The 24,192-nt window shown below is 35.3% G+C and overlaps 3 protein-coding genes across 5 annotated transcripts; all 3 read right to left on the bottom strand.

Moving 5' to 3' along the window:
- Positions 1-11: 11 nt before the first annotated feature.
- On the bottom strand, positions 12-6,834 carry LOC112559960 (ankyrin repeat and SOCS box protein 8-like). The gene is made up of 4 exons (XM_025231478.1): positions 5,494-6,834; positions 4,794-5,041; positions 2,435-2,605; positions 12-2,104 (listed from the first exon to the last, which is right to left on the bottom strand). Exons 2-4 carry the CDS (start codon positions 4,845-4,847, stop codon positions 1,244-1,246), a joined length of 1,086 nt encoding a protein of 361 aa, XP_025087263.1. The 5' UTR covers positions 4,848-5,041; positions 5,494-6,834; the 3' UTR covers positions 12-1,243.
- A 101-nt stretch (positions 6,835-6,935) lies between these two features.
- LOC112559959 (uncharacterized aarF domain-containing protein kinase 2-like) lies at positions 6,936-12,910 on the bottom strand. 2 transcript variants are annotated; one of them, XM_025231476.1, is made up of 10 exons: positions 11,885-12,910; positions 11,655-11,727; positions 11,184-11,257; positions 10,697-10,846; positions 10,048-10,176; positions 9,698-9,799; positions 9,401-9,481; positions 8,511-8,639; positions 8,084-8,212; positions 6,936-7,750 (listed from the first exon to the last, which is right to left on the bottom strand). In XM_025231476.1, the coding sequence occupies exons 1-10, from the start codon at positions 12,629-12,631 to the stop codon at positions 7,547-7,549; spliced, it is 1,818 nt and encodes a 605-aa protein (XP_025087261.1). In that variant the 5' UTR covers positions 12,632-12,910; the 3' UTR covers positions 6,936-7,546. The 2 variants fall into 2 exon arrangements, with proteins under 2 accessions (XP_025087261.1, XP_025087262.1); XM_025231477.1 differs by lacking the exon at positions 9,401-9,481.
- A 576-nt stretch (positions 12,911-13,486) lies between these two features.
- Positions 13,487-24,192, bottom strand: LOC112560934 (hsc70-interacting protein-like). Of its 2 annotated transcripts, none has more exons than XM_025233061.1 (13): positions 24,055-24,192; positions 23,301-23,439; positions 22,750-22,798; positions 22,292-22,376; positions 20,864-21,001; positions 20,499-20,583; positions 20,105-20,215; positions 19,465-19,567; positions 18,754-18,870; positions 18,328-18,388; positions 17,738-17,814; positions 16,707-16,869; positions 13,487-14,752 (listed from the first exon to the last, which is right to left on the bottom strand). In XM_025233061.1, the coding sequence occupies exons 2-13, from the start codon at positions 23,408-23,410 to the stop codon at positions 14,748-14,750; spliced, it is 1,104 nt and encodes a 367-aa protein (XP_025088846.1). In that variant the 5' UTR covers positions 23,411-23,439; positions 24,055-24,192; the 3' UTR covers positions 13,487-14,747. The 2 variants fall into 2 exon arrangements, with proteins under 2 accessions (XP_025088846.1, XP_025088847.1); XM_025233062.1 differs by having other exon boundaries at positions 16,719-16,869.

Raw genomic sequence — 24,192 nt, 5'->3', positions numbered from 1 at the left:
CATATGTTTATATGTGTGTTTTTATGCATAATGGCTTAGTATATATGCCCTAAGGAGATTGTGAGAGAGATCGTGAAGACACAATTGCATAATAAATAACTGCTTTATATAATATATTCAGAACTTTCTATTAACAAGTATTTTTAATGATATAATAAACAGAAGTCGCAAACGTTCTTTTATTTATTGTTAACATGAGACAGACAACTTTTTTTTAGATTATACAAATTTAGATATAATAATATGTTAATTGTATAGTGCTTTTCTAAAAAGAAAATCCCCAAATCATAATAACAATAATGCATGCTGGTCTCCAAAAGAGTTACAGAATCACTGATAAATAGCCGAATACTTGTAGTAAGATCATCAGATAAGTTTTACGATCACTGAGAAATAGCCAGATTCTGTTCAAGAATTTCTAGACTGAACGACTGGAGGTAATCGATAGCATGCTGGGGTAGTCATAGCTAGACTGTTTGCAGGCGCTGGCCCCATTACGATTGTGGAGAGAGAGTTGTGGAGGCCAGTTAGACACACCTGTCCACTAGCTGATATCAAAACATGGCTAGCCTTCACGTCTCTGTGTATGACACCTCTGCTATGCAAGTATTGCAGAGAATAAAGTACTTTTGCAAGATATATATGACTGCTAGCTCTATACACAAGCTAAAAGCCAGTCCAGATTATACAGGTAATATAACATTAACATCAATTACATAAACATCTTGATAATAACATGCCCCAATAAATAATTCAGTACCTACGCGCTCAAAAGTTATCAGATCCCAAATTGACAACAATAACATTTATTAATCAAGAAGATCAGCAGTAAGATCGCTGCCTTCAAAAAATGATTCAGCTCACAATGCACTATAGCACTGACTTACGGCACAATCTACAATGTCTAGTCATCTTAAATCACTGGTTTTACTTTCTACTTCTGAAACATGGTTTCCATCCTAAAAACTTCATCTTGATGTCCTTTCATCATCCAACAGCTTTTCCACTATAAACATGCAGAAGCAACCATCCTAAAAATACAGAGTGGATACTGCAAGCCAAGGCACATTTTTATAACCCTTCATTCTGAACACAGTTTTCTTCCATATCAGTAAATATTACTTCTGCATTTCATTGTCTATTTTTAAAAAAGCAACTGCATGTCTTAACATAAAAAATATTTATTTTCATCTCTCTTTACCCATTTTGGTTCTATATCTTCTCTTACTCTTTTTTTTTCAGGTTATTTGAGAAAACTGTCTGCCAGGTATAATATATTTTCAAATCTGAGATAGTCTTGCAAGATTTCAGGCAGTCCAAGGTATTTTATGTTTGTGTCAATGTTTGGTAGTAGATTGTCTCTGACAACAACACGGCACAAGTTCTTCAAGCGAGGAGGCTCTGCTAGGTACTGCCAAAGAAAATTTAAGACTTTGTCCTTTAACACACAAAATGCTGAATTAGCTTGAAGCACAAACTCCAGTGAGGAGGCCACAAAGCCACAGTCAAGTGTTGCCCCAGCTGCTAGAAGCAGCTCTAAGACAGTAAATAATTCTGGGATCTGATCAATGTCTGGGCGCACCTTTTCAAACACTGTACAGAATAGTCTTGGAGATAAAGTTTTCACCTTGGCACCATAGGCAAGTAAAATCAAAACTTTTTCCAAACTCAATTTAATACAGGCACTGGACATGCAGTCCAGCCCATTGTCCACACTTGCATGCACATCTGCTCCATGCTCTAGTAAGAACTGGACAATTTTTGGACTAATCCTGTCATTTATATCAAAGCATGCGACCTGGAGTGCAGTCTTTCCCTGGGGCCCAGGGCTATTCACATCCACACCTAGACTGAGCAAGAACTGAACAACATTTAGGTGATTGCTTTTGCAGGCCAGGTGAAGAGGTTGATGACCTTCTGTATCATATGCATTAACATCAGCGCCATGTTCCACCAGTAGCTGCACAACTTCCAGATTGACTTTGCTTGCAAGAGCTCCACAAGCTAAGTGTATGGGCTGCAAGGACAGTGAGTCAGTGTACCGCTGTCTCCCAAGGATATCTGCACCATGATGCAGAAACATGCGAATTATGTCTATCCTGCCCTGCAGACAAATGAATGCAGATATACATTCTTTGACAGCATGTAACCTAATGTGTTCACATTGGTGGGGATTGCACACAGTGCTACCTCAGCCTGAGATTAATAGAAGCATTACGAGAGTTTTATATATTATGATTTCAGAGGACTGCTATTCTTAGTTATCTGCTTCTTCTTACCTTCAAAAAAATGTGATACTGCTATAGCACATCCTAGAAAGATGGTTATTAAAGATAAAGTGAGATTCATGTAAATAATTGACACAAAATACTAATTATGATACTGATTCACATATGTGATCTTTTCAATAATATCAGTTCACACAAAGTCCTACCAATATAAGTGCTTCTTCCATTGGAGTAAGTGGAAAGAAGGTGCAAAAATGATTCACACCAAAAGGCAGCCTCTCCAACCTTTCCCCAAGATTTTGCATGTCAGGAGTCTCATGGTGCATAATCCATTGCAGCTCTACTCTGAGTGAACAATATGCCATATCATGTCGGCACTGTCAGAATAGAAATACTGGTATAGTATTGTAAAAGTAGCATCAAAGCAGACAGTAGCTTACAATAAAAACCCCATAACTTTAAGACACCCTAAACATTACAAATATAATTTTTGCAGTTTAAGCTTTAGAGCCACAAACATCTAGTAATAATTTAGTACAACATTTAGTATTTCAGTTGAAATATTTACAGAAGAATAGTAGCAGTTTTCTCCTATGTACTGAAGGAGTTCTGGTGAACTCCTTTACTAGGGAGTAATGTAAATCTTCTCAGTTCTTGGCATAATGCAGACACGGAATCAATGTTGGACCTTCCATCCCATTCCCCAAGATGCAGGTGTAAAATTATCACTTTCAGGATGGTGAGACTTATATAACTAAAGCTAATAAATGATTCCCGATTTTTTTTAAAAACTATATTCTGTCTTTTCACTTTCCCCTGACCAAGATGATCTCTAGGTGTTTACTTTTATTTTAATCTGACATTTATCTTTCTCCAGTGATAAATATATTAAAGATAAAGATTAAATATTTACATTTTGAATCATTACTTTTTGTTTATAACTTTAACACAGAATGTAACACCCCCAAATTATGCACAATGCACAAGTGTTTTGTAAGTTATTCATTAGTAATATTTGTTTTGGTGGTTTTTTAAAACATATTTTTGCCTTCTGTTTTGATTTAAATAATATGAATATGTGCATACATGAAATTAAATGTTTCTGTACACAAACTAATGAGCTATTATAGAATTTTACTCTGTCAAATTTGCCAATTGCATATTCATTAAAAGGTAATGTTTGGATTTTCTTTTATGTAACACATGAAAAAAATTTTTTTTGTTAGTTTTGTGTTGGAAGCAAATTGACACTGTTTTTTTTACTCATAATTTACCATTTAAACTACATTAACTTGTATATATATTATATGTTTCATCTGCTTATCCACTGGACTACAATGTGGAGAACTAGGCTTTGCCTAATCAGCATGTATCACCTTGTGCTCTTGACAACTGTTCTGTTCACAGACTTCTATAATCTCTTCTATAAATGAAACATTAATAATGTATAATCTATTTTCTCAGTGGTGTCAATGAAATAGAAGATAAGGCTAAATATAACAGTACAAAGAATGGTTGTTCATTTTATACACATCTAAGGCTGTGTAAAATTAAAATTTATTTTCATCGACATTTTTTTTCCTTCATTGAAGTTTTAGGTTTAAAAGCAGTATTTTGGAAGCAACTGTTTGGACCAATGTGATAAACATAAGATTTAGAAAAGTTAATATGGTTATAAGCTTCAATAATGTTTGAGAGAATTCATAAAATTATAAAACATTTGTAACAACAGTACTTGCATTTTTCTGTAACTCCCGCATTTCGGTAACAGTTTTATGCTTAGTATATCAGATTCCACTAATCTATACAGTGATGTTTCTACAGTCCTGCTGTCATTATTACAATCCCTTTATAGCTGATTAAAAGATATGACAGGTTGTTTTCTGTAAAGCCTACAACTTAATAAAAATACATATATTAAAGTAACTGTTACAACAATTAACGCTTACAGAAGTAGAAGTAATTAATGGTAATTTAATGATATCAAGCTTTGTAAACACGTCTGTTTTGGAGTTGGCATCTGTAGACGGTTTGGAACTTAAATTGCCATGCAGGGCATGGCTGGAATTACATTCTTTCGTTATTACATTTTGTACCAGTTGAAAACAGAATAAAAATACATGGTCTGTTATAATTGCAACAATGCATTAATTGGTTTTATTTTTTTTTTCCACTTATGTAAAATAATTTATTAATAAATAATAAATGCATGTGTAAATTGGAAGGGAGGGCCTTAATTAAGTCTCTGAAAAAATAGATATATGCATGTACTTTTATTTAATCCCATAAGCCCAGTTCGATCTTCCTCTTCATCCATGCATTTGTTCCTGTTTGCCACGGTGTCATCTGTTTACTTGTGTGTCTATTCTTTTTTGTTGTTGTTGCTGTTGTTGTTTTCCTTGTAAGGTTGATTATATATATATCGATCGGTTCCTTTAATTCTAGTCTTTATCACACAACACACGGAGAAATGCACTCTACAAATTCAGTTATTATTATTAATTGATCAGAGGATCGAAATGGTATCGAACACCCATAAAGAGACTTTGTTTATTTATCGCTTACCTGTGGTCGGGAAGATGAATCCGTTACAGTCTGTCCGCCTCCCTGGCTGGCCATGTTGATAAACACATCAACATACGTGTTGACCCTTTCTTCAGCGCGTGCGCCAATTTCTTTCGCTTTCCGTTTCGTCTGCTATTTCTAACCTCATATTTCTGTCTGGCTGCGTCGATCGCTGCATGTTTAGCAGTGAATTTCGATGTTTGTGTGGATCCCTTAATTTGTACAGTCGGCACCCACAGAGTGTATACCTGTATACCAAGAATACAGCAGTACGTGCATCGTTCAACATATGTCAAATTGTTTTGTTGTTCTTTTACCAAAAGGAACATGCATTTAGGAAAATTGTGTCTCAATTGCTTTTTCAAGTTCGTATTTACTTCATAGTCAAGATCGAGTCTCTGTCGACACACTTTTGCCAGCACATATAATTAAAATTTTAAAAGTAAGATTTATTTCCTCTCTGATATAAACATTTCCTTTGATCTCACTATAATTGCGATTCCAATGCTTAACAGAAACTGATCGATCGATCGGTCTTACCTGTAGGTCAACAACAGTTCTGACGGCACAATATGTTTCTCTTTCCAAAAAAAAATTTAAAATACAAACACTATAAAAGTAGTAAAAGTTATTTCTTGTAGATCATCTGCTGGTAGAAAATAAAGCAACATTTTTCAAGCTTCATCAAATAATATCTTACATGTAAGGCACCTGCTTGCCGGATCCTGTCGACATATGGGGATCGAGGAAAATCCAGGCATTTAAATTAAAGTGCCTAATGCTTCTGCTCACCATCTCTTACAAAGAACACAAAAGCAATGAGTGTGTGATGCACGGTTGCCACACTATAAAGACACCAGGAACCCCTACTTGCAACAGTGAAGCGGCAAAGGTACCATGCAGCTTTGAGCACAGATACCTTCATTACAGATCCGTGAAGGTCGGAGCCTTTGAGCAGGGGGCCCCCGAAACCTAGAACGGGCCCTTTCATTATTACCATTTAGGATTTTCCCAGGACTGTCAGTATCGTTTAGTAGAGTATTATAGACAGCAAACTTTAGGAAAAGTGTACACAACTATAGGATCTAAAACAATGCATGAAATGAATTCACATTAGAGCTGTACGTGTACACGTGAAGGGTCACTAAATGATGTGAAAATATCAGGCTATTTGCACTCTTTCTATAGGAAAATGTCACCTGCGGTGGACTTGAAAAACGACAGGTTAAAGAAAACACAAGGTTTATATCCTTCACCCTAATACATGGGCTTTAAAGTATAGCTTATTTTCCCTCGTGATGCCTTTTCTTGTTCACTTGTGTTCAAAATAAAGATAAAATAAATTGCCCGACAAGGGCGGGCCCTCTTCACAGCCGCGTGCTCAGGTAGCCCGGGCCATTCCTCCCTCTCGTTGGGTCTGCCTTTGGGGATGGTCGACGCCACGGTGACAAGAGGAAGAATTAACTGGCTTAAATTATGAGCGTTGAGTGAACTGTGCCAAAGAGAGGCTAAGTGCCAGGTCTTGGCACATGCCGTGTCTATCATGTGCTCCCCTCAACGACCAGTACCAGTAAAAGGACGAGTGACTGAATAATTTACTAACGTACAATAAAACCGATACAATTATCTTAAAATCCAGTGATCTATAATGGTTTTCAGCTCAAATGCTGCATAATGTCAGAACGCAAAGTAATTGAGGGCAGCTTATGACATCTATATCACATTTTCCTACCTGTGATCCCACTTTTAAGGACTTTCTCAGCTCACTCCCTGTATGTCCATGTGTATGCATCTTACCTTTGGGAGTCTAGCACTACTATTTTATTTCCCTGCTTTGTGTCTTTGACTCAAAATTCTATTAGCTTACTACAAGTTGTTATCTACGTGACTTTAGAAATAAAACCACCATGACCATTTTCTCTTAAAAAAAACAAAACAACACTTATCCACATCCTTAATATTTGTATATGCATATGTGATTTGGAGTACATGCAACATGCACACTCACACACAGACATCACATATACAAACAAGTGTGGTTGTTCAATAAGAATGCACCCCACTCACATACACAAAATACAAACATAAAAATTATATCAGCATTACAGGTGACCCATGTGTGCCAAGAAAAAAAGACACACATTGATAGCAAAATGATATTTATTTACATCAATGACTTAAAAAAAACCCAATAAACTTTCATTTGGATGTGTGATGCTACTGCATCAGAAATGTTCAATATGCAAGGCACTGAAAGCTTTAAGTTTATCTTTGGTGAAAACAAATGTTTAAAAATGTCAATGTTACTTTAACATACTATTTAATAAATAAACAGATAAAAATCATTATGATATCTGTATCACTTTATGATTCTGATACCAGTCTCACTTCATGGAATAAGGTAAAGTGTAAAGTGGACTATTGCAACTCTTTGCTGGCCTTCTGTTTGCCCCACTCCACAGCCTTCAATATTTCCAGAATGCCAATGCCCAGCTGGTGCTCCAGAAAAATAAGACCAATTACATCATCATCCTTCTTCACTAGCTGGTAATCACCATTTGTATTAAAGTGTGACTCCCTTTGCTACAAATATCTGGATCCCCGTGCCCCTGGTTACCTTTCTTCCTCTACACTTTGCTCATCTGATATTTTCAGTTCCATACCCCACGCACCAAACTGCTCCGCTGGCCAGCACACTTTCACATGCTGGTCCATGTGTTTGAGAAACTCTCACCTGGCTTCTTCTTATATTATTATACATGATGCTTGAACTTGATGAATTCCCCCAGAAGTACACGTTTCGCTTTGCTTAAAATGTCAAGCTCGGGGTCTAGGGATCGTCCTATTCCTTCTACAATGGCTATGGCGATAATGATTGTAGCGAAGTTTGACTCCATTTTTACACGATGTTTGCTCAGCAGAGAGAACAGGTCAGACAGGAGTTGTGATACTTTAAACTGAAAGCACAAAATAATATTAAAGGCAAATTTAACATTTCAAAGCATCAATTTTTAAGAAAAACTTCTCAATATTCAGAGCAGCATCTCTAAAACAGCCCAGACTTCTTGCTGTTTTATGCAATTTCTTTTCTGAACCAGAATATAAATTTTACTGCTCTTATCCCTTTTGCTATAGACACTAGATATTACACTGTGTAATAAATAATGTTAAAGGGAAAGCGTGCCACAGTGTAAAATTTGTTTAGAAGCATTAAGTATATAATATCTGACAAAAATACAAAACAAAACCACTTCAATATGGTATCTCACACTTTCAGTTACAATTAATACCTTAGAAAGCTGTAGTGCAGTTTCACGGGCACTGTTGACAATGTGAGCCATGTCTTTTCGGAATGTGTCAGGGTCAACACATTCTACATGTTGAGATTTTTCCAGAAAAAGATCCGCTACTCGCTCACCCTAGACAAGATTAATCAACAATTGAAAAAGCAGGAATAAGTCCAATTAATTTTTATTTCTCAGTCTCTTTTGTATGCAGTTTAAACAACGGCCATCCAGACTCCAAAAATTAAATAAAAAAAAAGAGGTGGGTGGGTGCTGTAAAGCTCAACAATATTAGAGTGTTGTATATGCTTGGCAAGTGTCTAGCTGTAAGAGTGAAAATGAAGTTGGGGAAATTTCCATTTTCCATTGGCAGAATGTTATTTTAAACCAAAACTTCTATCGTTAACAATTACAGCATTTCATGTTTAATTACCTCCCCTTTCACAACTGCAGTGAAAACCTGCATAAACTTTTCATGGTCCGTTTCTCCAAGACTTGCAGTGATGCCACAGTCCAGGAACACAAGATGCAATGGACCTTTCACCATCACAGCACCGACAGCCTTTAAGTAAAAAAAAGTATCTGGTATAGCTGGTGCTGAACAATAGGCCTGTAAGTGGGAGATGGGAGATCTGGGAAAGGTTGGGGCCCAGAAATTTTAATGCATCGAAACTATGTATAAGATAATTTAGTCTTTTCAAATATGCATTTTTCTTCTTTCCATTTCATTCCCCTGCCTCCATCTTTTGAACAATGTCTAGTGTAATATTTTTTAATTCAACAAACAGAAACTTTTGCAGCTTTCAGCCATAAGAAAAGCCTTCTTCTCATCACCCTGACGACTCTATACCTTCTGCAGTTTATTTCTGTCATTTTCCTTCCTTTCCCTGACCAGCACAGCCCCAAAAAGCTCAATTACCTACTTTGATTATGTATAGCTTCCTGCTCTACTGTATTTACCAACACTGCACCATATGCTATACCAAGAATGAAATATCTCTGATGTATTAAATACATTAGAGAACGACCTTGCTTCTAATTTGCCCCTGAACTATATAATACATGACAATGAAAAGGACAATGATGATGATGACTGATGATTGATGACTGACTGATGATTGTTGATGATTGATGATGGATGAGGATTGATGAGGAGGATTGATTGATGAGGACTGATTGATGATGATGGAATGTGATTGATGATCATGATGGATTGATGATGACGATGACGACGATGATGATGATGACGATGATGATGAGGAGGAGGATGAGGATGAAGGATGGAGTGATGGGATGATTGATGATGATGACGACGATTTTTACTTCTTTACTGTATTCAGCAGCATTCTGAACGAGGATGTTCCCAGGGTGCAAGTCCCCATGAACAAAGTTTTTCACAAATACCTGAAATTGTTACAGAATGTTAATAATGAATTTGTAAGAAATGTAAACATAAACAAGAAGGAAACCTTGGAATTATGAACTATGCATGCAGAATGCAGAGAACAGGCTAACATGTACTATATCATTGTATGCATGAGGTAGAAAATATTTACACCTTATATACATATTCACAACATATCAAGTAACGTAAATGCTTTGTTATTTTTAACAAATTACCATGTGAAACAATGCATCGGTGCCGATGTCAGCAATTTGTTTCTTGAGCTCCAAAGGTGTGTCCACACTTTCATCAATAAAGTCAGACAGTGGTTGACCTTCCTGTACACAAGGCAGTGTTATGTCTCCTAACACAATTCACTGAGAACAAAATGATAAAACACTCCCAAAAATGTATCTTCAACCAGTAGCGTATGCCACTTAAATTTGCATGCCATCTTTTTCTTTATGGTGTACATCCTCTAAAAAAGGAACAAGAAAAGAAGGCAAAATTTAAAAAGCTGATTCAGTTATTAAACTCCATTTGAGTGATCGACGAAGAAGAAGAAGTTATTAAACAACAAAATTACCTCGAAAGACTCAACCAAAATGTCTTCATGAGTAAGATCTAAAATGGGCAATGGAAATCTGATGCACTGAAACTTGGAAAAATCTTCCCTGAATTGCTTTAAACATCTTGCTTCCTGTACCATATTCATCTGTAATAAAGAAATGTAATGTGTATATATATACAATGCTATTTAAAATCTGTTTTAAAACCTGTCATCCTAAATTTAAAGTTAAAACATTCTGTCAATGCTACTGATCAAGCAGGAATACTTCATTTAAGTGGATCTTTCCACACTACTTTTAAAGACAGCAAGAAAATGTGTATTGCATTTTTAGCCTGACTTTGCATTTTGAGCATGACTTATGCGTAGATATGAAACTCAGTGAATGAATTCTGTGAATCCTATCATCCTTTTTATATGAGTGATTGAGCTACCTCGTCTAACATCAAATGATGTAAATCCCAAATGCCACAGCCCATTCACCTCTGAAATCACATCCACCATGCAGTTTTTCAACAGAAGAGTAGGAATGAGCCTTAAAGTATTCCATCTAGAAATATCTAGCTTTCTCCATTTACACTTTGACATGACAAGCAAAGTAAACACAGCATTCAACAGATTTTGCAGCGAAGTTTTACAATCATTTCATATTTCAAAGTAAATGTACCTGCTTTGTCATTGCAATGGAAAACTCCTTCACACATTCTGCCAAGTTAACCCATCGAAGAGTTGGAATGAACATTTCCAAAATTTGTGACATGACCCTCATCAAAGACAGATCACAACCAAAATTCTCTCTTACATCTGGATGTAGAACCTGTCAATCATTAGGAACCATAAATTGTAACAGCTGCAATCAAAAGGCATTAAATACATGCACATATTCATACATGTATATACACAATCTTGCTGCAAACCTACTCAAATATAAAAGGAAAAAGATGGCAAAATAAAAATCACAGCAATCATTGAAAAATAGAATTACCTAAAATGACCTAATTTGAATATCATTACAAATATGAAAATAGTTAACTTAGTTCAAATAGTTCAACTGCCAACATTTCCCTTTATATTTTGTTGTTATGCAAAAATAATGGACAAAATAAACTGCCAGAAAATTGCCACAGAAAGTTCTTGACACACAAGCACTATACCTTGACAGCAACTGGGATATAGTCTGGATTGACAGCATAATTTTCTATGATTTCCTTCTCCTCTGATGATTTAACTAAACCAACGAACAATGACACAATTATAATACACCAACAGAATGTGATGGTCCTAATAGGCACTATGCTCTTTAATATACTAGTATACTATACTTTGCATACTATAATTTACTTTGTATTTCTGTCTACTTTTATGCCAGTGTAGCTTCAGGAGTCTGTGCATTTATACAGGTTCTCACAGTTGGAGTCGTACTCTGTCAATCAAGAGATATTGTCTTCATTTTCAAAGCAAATACATATGATTCTTTTTCTCCTGGGTTAAATTGAAGGAAAAAAGTTTTGAGATGCTCTTCGGCTTTTCATTTATACACTCCATGGACATGATTTAACAATGAGACATAAAGGAATGTCAAAAACTATCCAGAAATAACTCCTGACTGTATGCAATGTATATACCTTTTTCTCCAAGCTTCTCTTTTGTACAAAGAATTTCAGATGCTTTCCTGATATGAATATATCCTTTGTATACCTGGAATAAACAAGTTGCAAATATTTCAATTCCTAAATGACAAATGTGCAAGTGCATACTAATAAAATGCCTACCACTATAAATATGGTCAACAGCTGTGTACTTGGTATACATATGTAAAAAATTTAACCAAGAACTTTTCTGGTATTCTTAGTACCTGAGCTATGCAGCCTGATCCAAGAGGTTCTTGATTCTTGTCAATCTTTATGATGTTTTGCCATCTCTTACCATAAGCTCTGCAAAGGGCTTTTTCAGTGAATTTCCAGTTATGTGGTCGAACATGATGATGAAGTTGGGAAAACTGATCACAAAATTCCCTAGAGAATAAATCTCGTCTTGTGCTACTCCACTGTCCCAGTTTAATAAAGGCTGGACCAGAAAACTGAACGGCATGGAACAAAAGTCTGAGCCATATTTTGTACAATTTTCTGCTTATTATTGTGACTGGATACAAAAAAAGAATAGGCCCAAATACAAGGCATATTTGTGAAAATCGAACAAGCAAGGAAACTAGAGATACAGCCTTCTTAAACATACTCCTTTGTCTGCTTTCAACAGAAATTAGTCTTTGCACTGTGTGTTTAGATGGAAAAATGTCTTCCTCGCAAAGAGCCTTCCACACGAAGTAGCCTCCATTTTTGTCATTCACCAGTCTTATTTTAAGAAGCCAATATGCCATAGCGGAAGCCATTCCAAGTGTGGTTGCTTTATTTCTAACCACCACGTTGTTTTTGACTACTTTTTCTAGGCGAAAAGTAAACTGTAACAAGTTGGTACTGTGTCTGTGCACTGCAGTACAACTGCAAATCGTAGTAAATCTTGTCGAAAAAGTACTCCAAACAGTCTTCATCGGCGCGTAATAGCACGCCGTCCACAATCCCATGTCGTTGAAGACAATGCACATATATTTATGGAATAATTTTAATCGAGTACTATTTTAGTTTATAACTCGGCGGGGACGCTGCATAACATGAAATGGGAATTCCATGTTAAGTTAGAATGATTAATGGCGCATTTTGCTAGTTGTATATAAAGAAGGTTAGCTATATCTAAAGTCTACAAGAAATATTCACAGATGTAATGAACGTTACATAAAGTGTGCATGTCCAGATGATAAAAAGTCTTTCGCACATCATCGAGCACCAAAAGCGTCTGCAAATAAGAAGTAACCCCTGAAAGGAACATATAAGAATTCATACATTTCGGGAAAAACATTGCAATATGCAGATTACGAAAATGAGAAGTAAACAAGTGAAGAAGTGAGAAGCTAACGTTATTGATCAATTGGGTTTAAAAAAGAAAGTTTCAGAAAAATAGACGTTGAAACTCGAACAGAGTATTGTTGAGGTAGTTGGCTTGGGCACTTAAAGATCCACTTGCTGGTTTTATACATTACTTACTTCAAGCACGAAACACTCTGTCCACGGACGGGATACAGATACAGATTCATGCGTTGACGGTGACTCTTGCAGATTAGGATTTCAGCTATGCTGCCCACGAAGCAACGGGGTTTTTTGTTTGTTGTTTTGTTTTAACAGCGTTGTATGTGTCTGCCTTTTCTTAAAGACTACAAAAAATTAATAATAATAATAAAAAAAATAATCAACATTTTCATTTCGATTTTTGTTTAAAAAGACCAAAATGTGGCTTGATTTTTCCCTTTTTACAACTTTCAACGCATTCAATCTAGGTGTGTAAATGACTGATATCTAGCATACCTTAATTACTTTCATTACTGTACACATAAGACCAAAGCAAGCAAAGTGGATTTATTATATTTTTATAATGCATAAATCAGTGACTATAAATCCAGTGGAACATTTGCTTCACGTTACACATTTTTTTTTCTCTTTCAAGTTCATGCAATGACAGATCTCAGGTATTGTTCAACTTGTGTTCTCCATAAACTGTCCTAGTAAGAGACACCTGAGCATGTAGGATAATGGGGAATACATTTTGCTGCTGTTGTAACTATGAAGTGTTTGTTGTGAATTTATTACAAGGAATTACAGCTGTGCTTGTTTAAAAACAATGCATGATTTTTCTGTTTTATATGCTATCAATGGACCACAGACAAGATCTTGGAACAAAAACATCTTTTCTATAAAATGTTATTGGTTTGTTATCAAGAAATGCAAACAGTAAAACATGAATAATCAAATGTTCATTTCAAATCCCACAGAAAGGTACACATAATTCTTGCAATCAAAAGCTATAGCATTGTGTTTGGACATCTAGCAGGGCAAATATAAATACACTAATTACTGAAGACAATGTTTTAAACAGTTTTCTCAAGAAAGTAATGAGTGGTACACATAGTTAATACTAATAATACAACATATTTGTATAGTGCCTTTTGCCAGTGCCAAAAGGTGAGCACTTTACATACTGAAAGTTCTTGAAAGTATACTGGAATTCAAACAATCTCGAAGTGGCTGAGAGCAACTGCAATACATTGGTTAGTCTGCCCATTGAAAAAAAAATGGTAATTGTTGAAATGAATAATAGAGCATACAAGCTGCAAAAAGTTAAAAATATCATGAAAACTTGTATCATGTGCTTAACATAAACCTTTACTATGCCATTCAACACATACACAGTTTATTATGTGAAACCAAATGATCTCTCATCAAATTTCCATGAAAGTGAATGATTTCAATTTTAAATCAACAACCTGCTGTTCAATGTCTTGCATAAAAATTCTCACAAGAGGACTTCCATACACTAAAATGAAACACCCATCAGAGAGCAAAAAACCTTCATACACAAATTATAATCCCTCTATTAATAACCTTAAATGTTTTCAAGTAGCAGCACTTTATCAGAACATTTAACAACAGAGAATAGCTTAACAGCAACAGGTAAAGTACACATTCTGGGAGTTTCCATTTAACACAACTCCAGCCACTTTAAAGTCTGCAAAATCACAGAGATGAACTCTTGTTTATTCAGCATGAAAGGAGCAGTTTACTGGTGATCCTTCTCTGAAATGTCTCTTGGTCTTGGAAGCAGGCACCATCTTACACTGTAAACAGAATTTTGTTAGTGAGTTTTGCGCTTTCACTTTAACTTATTAGTAAACTTACATTAGGCAAATGCAGACTATCAGTGAAGCCTCTCACAGAACACTTAACGAAAAAATGTTGCTTTTATGCTGTTATTAGCATATTTGAACTTGCACTAATAATAACTTGAATTTTTCTGCAGAATAATGAAAAAATAATGGCCATTTATTGCCCCTGCAACAAGCCCACAGACAGCAGATTGGTGTGTTGTTATAACACTGCCATTTAATTCTTCTTCTTGTTCCTATACACCCCCAGTGGAGCATAGGGCCGCAAACCATTTACTTACCAATTGTACAATTTGGTTAAGAATATGCTATATTTCGTAGATTTGGAAGACAGCATGGAAATATAGGTTATTTTCATGATCCTGATTTTATTTATTTACTGCCACAGCAAAATATATACAGGAGAAACTGATACATTGCACTGTCAAGATTATCTCCTATACAAGATTTATAATTCAATTAAATAATGCAGCAGTGTGTGTCAACCCTGTAAAATGCTTTCCAGCAATGAGTTCATTGACAAACTTTTAAACTATAAGATCATTTTTGGGAGTTGGTGTGGGGAAAGTTTAGCAGTCAAACATGTCAAAATGTGTTTTAGAAACTGATAGGAGAGGCTTATGACCTTACGCACATACACATTTTGTGGCCCTGTACAGAACAACTTTGACTTTCAAAAGCCTATATCCACTGCACTGGTTACTCATAAACTTGTCTTACCCAAGTTAAAGAATACTCAAAATATTTCAAGGCCTTAGGAAATACCAGTGAACCTGCCTCCATATGCTTTTGTTGCATACAAAGTCATGACCTTGCAACCACCTGTCCAGCACATAGTTATAACAAGAAGTGAGGGTGGCAAGATAAAGATAGTATCTGATCCACACTCTTATGTTGTAATGCAATGATTGAATCTGTAATGCAGGCTATGTCATCACAAATTGTATGACTTGTAATACATCTCTTGAACTGACACACCAAGCTTTCACATTTATGGAAGTCTGTAATATTGAATTCTACACCAAAATGGCTAGACTTCTCAAACAACGCATCTATAATGAAAGCCTTCTGTGAGTTAGCAATCATAATCCAAATAGGCAGCACTGAATCCACTTCAATGTTTATCAACATGCATTTTTGTGTTGTTGGTGTTGTTGTTGTTGTTGTTAATGCATTAGCACCCTACTCCAGCACTTTTTGGATTCACAGAGATGTCACCTATAGACTGATGTCTAACAATCTGACTTAAATACTCACTAGATATTTTGTGATTTTTTTGTGTCTGAAGGAATATTTTTATCATTCTTCTGATAAATAAAATTTTTCCTGTTGTTCAAATCTTAAACAAAGCATCTGTTTCACCAATAGACAGTATCTGTATTCTCACATGTCCTCTGCGTCATGCAGTCATTTACAAAATGTCATTGTCAATTGTGACTGGTAATATATAAATAAAATAATACAGGAACTGGCAAAGTTCAAGGATTTCAAGGGAGGAAGATGAGTCTATAATAACAGTAGTATTCATTTAGCACATTTCCCCTATATGGAAGATGTGAAGGGCAGTAGGTAGAGAAGAGAAGGGGAACACAATGAGGCAAACATACAAACACACATGCACAGTGAAAATTGCCAGGAACATGAGAGATGGTAGTAACAGCCAGGGCACACCAATTACAGTATTTCCAAAAGAGAAGAAATGGCAATATTGATTACAAAGAATGGCAACCTTTTGAGAGAAATAATGAAATAAATAAATATGAGAAATAATGTTGGGAGAAATACTTCTAGCAAGAGGCATAGTTGGCATGACTGTAGATATTGATGAGAAAACTTCTGTAATAGCCTTACTTTCCCTCCTACTCTTTATTATAAAGTACTGTTTGTGAATGACAAATGATCTGACCTTTACCCTCACCCATTCCTCCTCTCCCCATGCCAGACCCTCCAGTTCCAAATTTGGCTGCCAACTTGTTGATAACACTCTGCACACGAGGGTTATTCTGGTACTTGGAAATGTTAGCTGGATTGGCAGCCACATCCTGGAAAGCAGCAGACACCTCTGGATCCTGCAGATGTATTATGAAAGTATTCAAGTGACCATCAAATCCAAAAAGTATGGTTTCTATATAATATTGCTGTTGCATCTGTGAAGATTGATGCTCTAGCATAGTGGTTTTCAAAGTGTGGTCTGCAGACCACTTGTGGGCCCCACAGGTAAGTCAGGTGTCTGCGGCTGACAGTCATCACATGTCAGCAAAAGTGATGTTTGTCACATTAATATCTCATGTAAAACAACAACATTCATCGAACTGACATTTTAATTTATACAAAACTTTGCAAAGTATGCAATCTTATGTAAACTTATTACTATACTACTGTTACAAAAGTACATTTAGTTTTTAATTGTAATGAAACAAATGCGGGAACTTAAATTTGAAATTAGCCGTACAGAGTGATTTTAGGCCTTGGTGGTCCGCCGTAATTTTTACTTTAGCAAAGTGGTCCCCGGTCTGAAATATTTTGAAAACCACTGCTCTAGCATATCCAACAGTTATCTGCATATTCCTTGCCAATTGGAAGAAAGGTGGTGAAGGGAGACTTGTGAAATAGTCATCAACCTGTCATTAAAGGCTTTACTTCAACTGTTCAGCAGAAAAGAATGCATTTGATCTAGTGGAGGAAGGTGAGGGTACTCGTTGGGTCAGAAGCAATAGAGAGTAACTGGCACAGCATGTGCTCCTCACCTTCCTCCCTTGGCTGAACCATTCTTTCCTGTTATAAGGTAGAAATATAGCCTTTTAAAGCAAGAAGATCATGTTTACTATTGAAAATTCAAAACTAAAACTGATGGTAACCAAATAAAGTCATCAGATGCCCACAACACAACACTACATTGTTTTTCAAAGATATCAGCTAAAAGTCCTATGTGCCAACCTGAAAAGCTGCCAGGAGTTCTGGGTCTTGAAGAAGACTGGCCATATCTGGCATACCTGGCATTCCACCTGTTGATCCTATGATTCAAAACAAAAAAAAGGTTAAATGACTGTAGGGTTATTAAGATTGAAAACTATGAGGAACACAGTACTCGTTCTCTGTTTTCTTTTTTATCTGCCTGGACTTTTATCCATTACCGATTGCTGTTATGTGGGCAGGAGGAGATTTCTAGTCACAGGTGTGCCATCAGCCTAAAACCTTCTCTGAAGTGGAAAATCTTGTTTTAAAGCCTCTTCAATTCTTATAAATTGAGCATCAAAGTAGCATTTGTAACATTCATTATCACATGTTGTAAACATTATGTACTTAAAAAAAAAAAAAAAAAAATAGCAATTACATTCATGAAAATTTGGTACTTTACATTGCCTTGTTTATGATCCTGTTTTCCTCTCATAAAATAATGTTAAAAAAAATCAAAGAGAAATTTAAGTGTTCTTACCACAGAATGCAAGTAGGGAAATTTCAGACTAACTTCAGCAAACACACAGACAAATCTTGAGAGCATTTGGGTATAAAAAGTATTTACTGACCTGGAAATGCTCCAGGGAATCCAGGAAAGCCTCCAGTGGGTCCTTCATGATGACTCTGCTCCTGTTACAACCCATTTTTTAATTAGGATCTTAACAATATCCCAGGAAAAAGAAAAAAGAAATGTACCATCAAAGTTCTTCAGCTAAAACATGGTAGAAAATATTTAAATATTTATATTTTGAGAGGCATGCTTTAAATGTGATTTTTTTTTTCAAAATTCCCACTATTCAGTGAAGATTACTGGAGAGTTGTAAATTCTATTACATTAATTTAAATTATGATAAATAATATGAATGTAAGACATTCTTAGCCACTCTAAAAAAACAACCCTAACCTTAAAAACAAAACAAAAGGTATTTAAAAATAGATGAAAATCTTTCCAATAATGCTGAGCAGCTTATCACGAAACACAAATCTACACGAACCTCCTTTTGTTTCTCATACTCTTCCCTGGCTTTTCGGATCCTTTCCTTACGCTTCTTTAGTTCCTTCTCTTCTCGTATCCTCTCATATTTGCGCTTGTGCTCCATCAGCTTCTTTGCCTGCATATCCAAGTTAAGTTTAGTGACTGGTTTAAAAAAAATAAACAAAAAAAGCTTAATTCTGCTTCAGGATTAAGTCACTGTACAAAGTTATGCTGGCTTTTTCCATTCAGCAAATCTCCAATAATGTCAGATGCAAAAAATCGGAACCAACAAGCAGGTAAAATCAGACAGATAGGAGATAAAACTACTGATAACATTTAAACATGGACTATATGATGAAATCTTTCAATTAATTTAACAAGCCTTTCATGCTTGTCATGTTCAGAAATGCTAAAGAATTTAGTTGACTCAAAAGTATTTCTTTAGTTTTTATGGCTTGTCACAGTTGAAAGAAATAGTAATTAAAAAAACAAAACAAAAAAAAAAACCTCTTGATTTTAAAAAGTACATATACAATGGAACCAATTTAACAGACTTTATCCACAAAAACTAAAAGATAACGCCTGATTCTGTATTCTATTACATTCACTTTTTTGACATCTTGTGAGAGAGGCAGAAAATCAAATATCTGACCTTTCAGAAAAAAAAAATGAAACGGTCTCACATCAAATAAGTTCAAATATGTAGACCATCTGAAAGAAAGTAGCTTACGTTAGGTGTAACAGCATGCAAAGCCTCATTAATGTCATCATCAAAATCCAGTTTTCCAGCCAGAGTCAGATCGTGGTAGGCATCTTCCCAGTTCCCCAACATTCTTCAACATCAAACCATAGGTCTTTAATTAAGTACATTTGTGAACAACCTAGCATAAGACTAAGCAATACACTATATCATATTTAACACAATGAAGATTATACCTTAAAACATCAGTTTCAGTAGCAGTTAAAAAAAAAGATGATTTATTTTTCTTTTTTTTTTTTTAGCTTTAGAAGGGGACACCATTCTTCAATAGCTCAAATTTTCTCAAACTCACTCACATATATGAAATGAAAGTGTATGCAGACAGATAAAATAAAATAATGCATAAAAAAAAAACAGCAACAAAAACTACATGCTCAATATTTGGATCAAACAATTTTAAAACTTTTTTTGGTAGTACTTTCAGTGTTATATGTTTACACTTCATGGGTTTTGGTTAAAAAACTGATGATTTCAAAGAAAATAATTAGAGCCAGTGTTGTCTCATCTCTTCTCACATGTTGTGCACATCAATGATCCACAGAAGCAGAATGGTTTGTCTAACTTACAAAATCATTCATTAAAAAGTAACTTGGATTAAAGCATCACTTACTTCTGGGCCTTTCCACGCCATTTGTATCCTTGGGCAGAGTCAGGATTTAGCTCAATAGCTTTTGTGCTATCATGAATCGCCTTCTTGGGTTTGTTCATCTTCAAATATACGCTGTATAAACAGTCACACTAGCTGTGATCAATATGTTTAAATAATCTTAAAGAAAAGTTAAGCAAGTAAAAGTACTTTAAAAAGTACTTTAGTAAGATTTTTTTAATAAAATACAAAATTGTGAAAGTCAGCATCTTGCACATTATGAGATCTTGCCAATTAAGAAGCAGATGAAAACTATAATGAATGAATAATCAGAATGCTTTATCCAAATGTCAAATTACTAACAGCCAGACTCTTCCAAAATTTAAAAAAGACACCAAAATTAAAACATTATGCTTACCTAGCTCTCTTGGCATATAAAAGAGCAGACATGGGGTTTAATTTAATAGCTTCAGTATACAACTGGATAGCATCCTCAAAGTGACCTTTAAATAAAAACATAAGCAGACAATGACTGATCTTGCTTGTGAGTGACCTTTTAGGTAGCTTTTCAAACTGAAAGTAAAAGGGAAAAGGCTACCATGATATCTGCATACAAGGAATCCCCCCCCCCCTCAAGCCCGCTACATATATTCAAAACATTTAGTTTTAAGCTGTGATTAGCTCTCCTCTATTTCTAAATTTAAATCATTCTCAAAACTTCCTAATATATATAACCATCAGAATACACAAACACAAGCTATTGGTTACTTTACTGTAGCCAACCTTCTCCTGCAGCATCCATTGCTGCATTTCTCTTGTCACTAGCTTGGTCGATCATGTCATCAGTGACCTCAGTATTAATATCTGCATATTCTGGCATGTCCTCATCTTCATCAGTAATGACACCAGTGTTGTCCAGTTCTGACAGATACAATCTTACCATATTAAATGATCTGTAAGTTCAACAATTCAATGAGGAAACAGTATTGTAAAGTTGACGTACAGGAATATAATAAAATAGCTCTTTTTGTGGAACCTTTCAGTATAATAAACAGTAGTTTGAGCTTAATCTCATCCACTCTGTACAAGCATTAGAGAGAGATTAAGAAATGTTCTGTGAACCTCAGTTAGCGAACGCCTCGGATAGTGAATATTTCTGATAATGAAAAAAAATTTTGTTAAAAATTTGTTTCGCATAGCGAACAAAACTTCGGATAACGAACAGCCACGTCACCCACAAGTGACCGAGCACCATGTCAGACCAAGCATCATTCGCGATCGAGACAAAGTTATATTTTTTGTGTAGCGATTTTTGCGATTAAAGAAATGTGCGAAGTGGGGGGAATTGCAATTGTTAGTAGAAAAGTCTTTTGCTAACAGTGCGATAGGCAATAGGAGCCTAAACATGTTCAATGATAATGTGATGTATTACTGAAGAGTTTTACAAAAAAGACAGAAGCAACAGACACTGGAGACGTTTTTTCCTTCAACCTCAAAGCAACAAAAAAGGGAAGTCATCCCCGATTGTACAATGTCACATGTGCTCATGGAGGGGGAATTCAAGCAGTAATTCCACCCCTTCCTCCCCACACCTCCATCCACCCATGCCATCAAAACGGAGAGTTTTCTTCTGTTTAAATGCTTTCATTAATGTTTTTCTGTTTATTTAACCCCATTTATATTGTGTTATAACTGTTCTCATTAAAAAAAAGAGACCTATATAGCCTGTAACTTTCAAATATTAGCGAGTCAACAAGAGCTGGAAACCAATTAAATCTATTTCCTTTATTTCTTATGGAAAAAATTGTTTCCGATAACGAACATTTCTGTTAACGAACAACTTTCCAGAATGGATTGTATTCGTTAACCGAGGCTCCACTGTATAAGCATTGAGGAAGTTGTTATTGCTCAGACTCAGAAAATCTAATACAAGAAAGGACTGAAATAACTCTGCAAACTCTACAAGATTATGTTCAAACTAGGAAAAACAAATGCAGATGTTATTGTTTCCTCTCTTAAACATACAGCTTAAAAAATACTAATACAATTGTTGCTAAATTCCTTTCATTTTTTTGATTACCATACTCAAGCAGGCGACTAAATTATTCAACAATGCCTATACAAAGAGATGAGGTAAGTAAAATATCTGGAATAGTCTTGAACACACCAAGTCTACTGGTTAGGTTTTTGCACATGAGTTATTTTCCTTACCAACATCACTCTCAATTTCTTCTTCTTCCTCTTCTTCAGGTTCTGGTTCAGGTGGCTTCTGTGTTGGCTTTGATGACTTGGCTTCCTGTCAGACAAGTCAGAAATGGTTAACTATAGAAACCCCATGCTAAAGACAACACACTGTATATAAACTGCTTGCGATGTACCTTGCAATCATAAGGATGAGTACAAATAAACTTGCAGCTAGAACGTTACATTAACAAACTTGCAGTAAAATTTATAAAGCTCTATCCAGCTACTTTTCCAGTTTGCCAGTCTTCCCTCTATTTCTAGCAAGACAGTTTTTGTTTCTGCATATTCTATACATTTTCAAAATTTCCTTCAGTATTTTTCTTTCTGTGACTCAAGTTTAAAAAAAAAAAGACAGAAGGGAAAATTAAAACAAAACTTTTAAAGTTTCAGACCAATTAAAACAATTTAGGAGAATTCTCACCTACCTCATTCACAGGGTCTGTGGCCCGATGAGGAGGAATTCTTGCTCCAAGCCTACATATGCAGAACACTATTTAATTAACATCTGACACATTACAATGTTGCATAGATGACACAATCATTTTGAAGAAAACAAAAAAGCACAGATTTTTAAAGTTTTAATATTTCCTTAAAATACGCAAATGATAAGCTGATAACCAAAACAGCCTGTTTAAAACAAGGATAAGTATTTATCTCATTACTAGTTAAGAGGCGCTTGTGTTTCATATCTTTGATTCAGTACCATTGTTGTTGACATAAAGTAAACCAAACCTAAGAAATAAGACCGGATTGTTCAATAAATTTATCATGTTAATGGAATATTCATCTACTGTGACTATGACATACTCTGAAATGCTGCTGGACTTTACTGAAGCAGATAGGCAAAAGCAATTTGCATATTGTCACTTATGTTGCAGGATGAACTGCATAGTAATAGCTATACTATGATAACATTAAGTTTAGCATAGACTCATGCTTTGAATCCAAGTGAATGGTTAAAGCTTGCAATACATACGACTCAAGATATTCCCTATAGAATGCCAAATCTGCCACGTGAAGAATATTGGAATCCGCTTTACACATCTCCACAAATTTCCGCAACAAGGAAAGCTGTGATGAATCCATAGTTGTCACTTGATGTATCCCTTGAAAATCTTAAAAAAACAAACAATATAAAATACAAATAGCAGTTTGTCATCCAAGACGAGATTGTTTTTGCAATTTTCCCCCTCCTCCTCGATACATCTTCAATTTGTCTAGCAAGAAGTAAGAATTATAGAGGCAAAGATCAGAGACGGGGATAAGTGAAAGAAAGAGCTTAGGCAGTTTTGAGAGTCTATAAAAACACAAAAGAAACTATAAAAGGATGGCACAGATTTGAATACGAATAATGATGATGAAGACGATGATAAACAATAAAGAAAGTTGGACTACTTGTACTCTAACCCAGGCGTTCTATTTTTCTGATGCATGTATGACAAATTATTTTTTGTTTACCAACTGATGACATTTACACGTCATTATATCTGAAAATAGTCGAACATTATTCAGCATTGCCAAGTATATTTCGCCATACTCTTCTAATTTAATATTATTATTTAAACTTCTTGCAATTCTTGTCGATTAATATTAGTAATGTAGGTTACTGCAAAAATTGTTTTCTGTCGAGTTACACCGTAAAGCTACAAAAGATTAATAGACTATATCTGTTTCATAAACCTTTTTATTTTGTGTGGAGTTTTCATTAAATAAACGACTGCAATACTTACTTTAGCTGTCTACGATATAACAGCGTCGTACGCACAATCTTGACGATAATATAACAGTTCCAGGCGTTTCGGCTCAAGCGTGAGTTTGTGTCCTTGACCTTTTTGTGTCTCCCTTCGCCCCAACAAAAAAAGTTTGTT

This window comes from Pomacea canaliculata, linkage group LG3, assembly GCF_003073045.1.
Source record: "Pomacea canaliculata isolate SZHN2017 linkage group LG3, ASM307304v1, whole genome shotgun sequence".
Taxonomy (NCBI): domain Eukaryota; kingdom Metazoa; phylum Mollusca; class Gastropoda; order Architaenioglossa; family Ampullariidae; genus Pomacea; species Pomacea canaliculata.
This window is presented reverse-complemented; position numbering and strand designations above follow the sequence as displayed.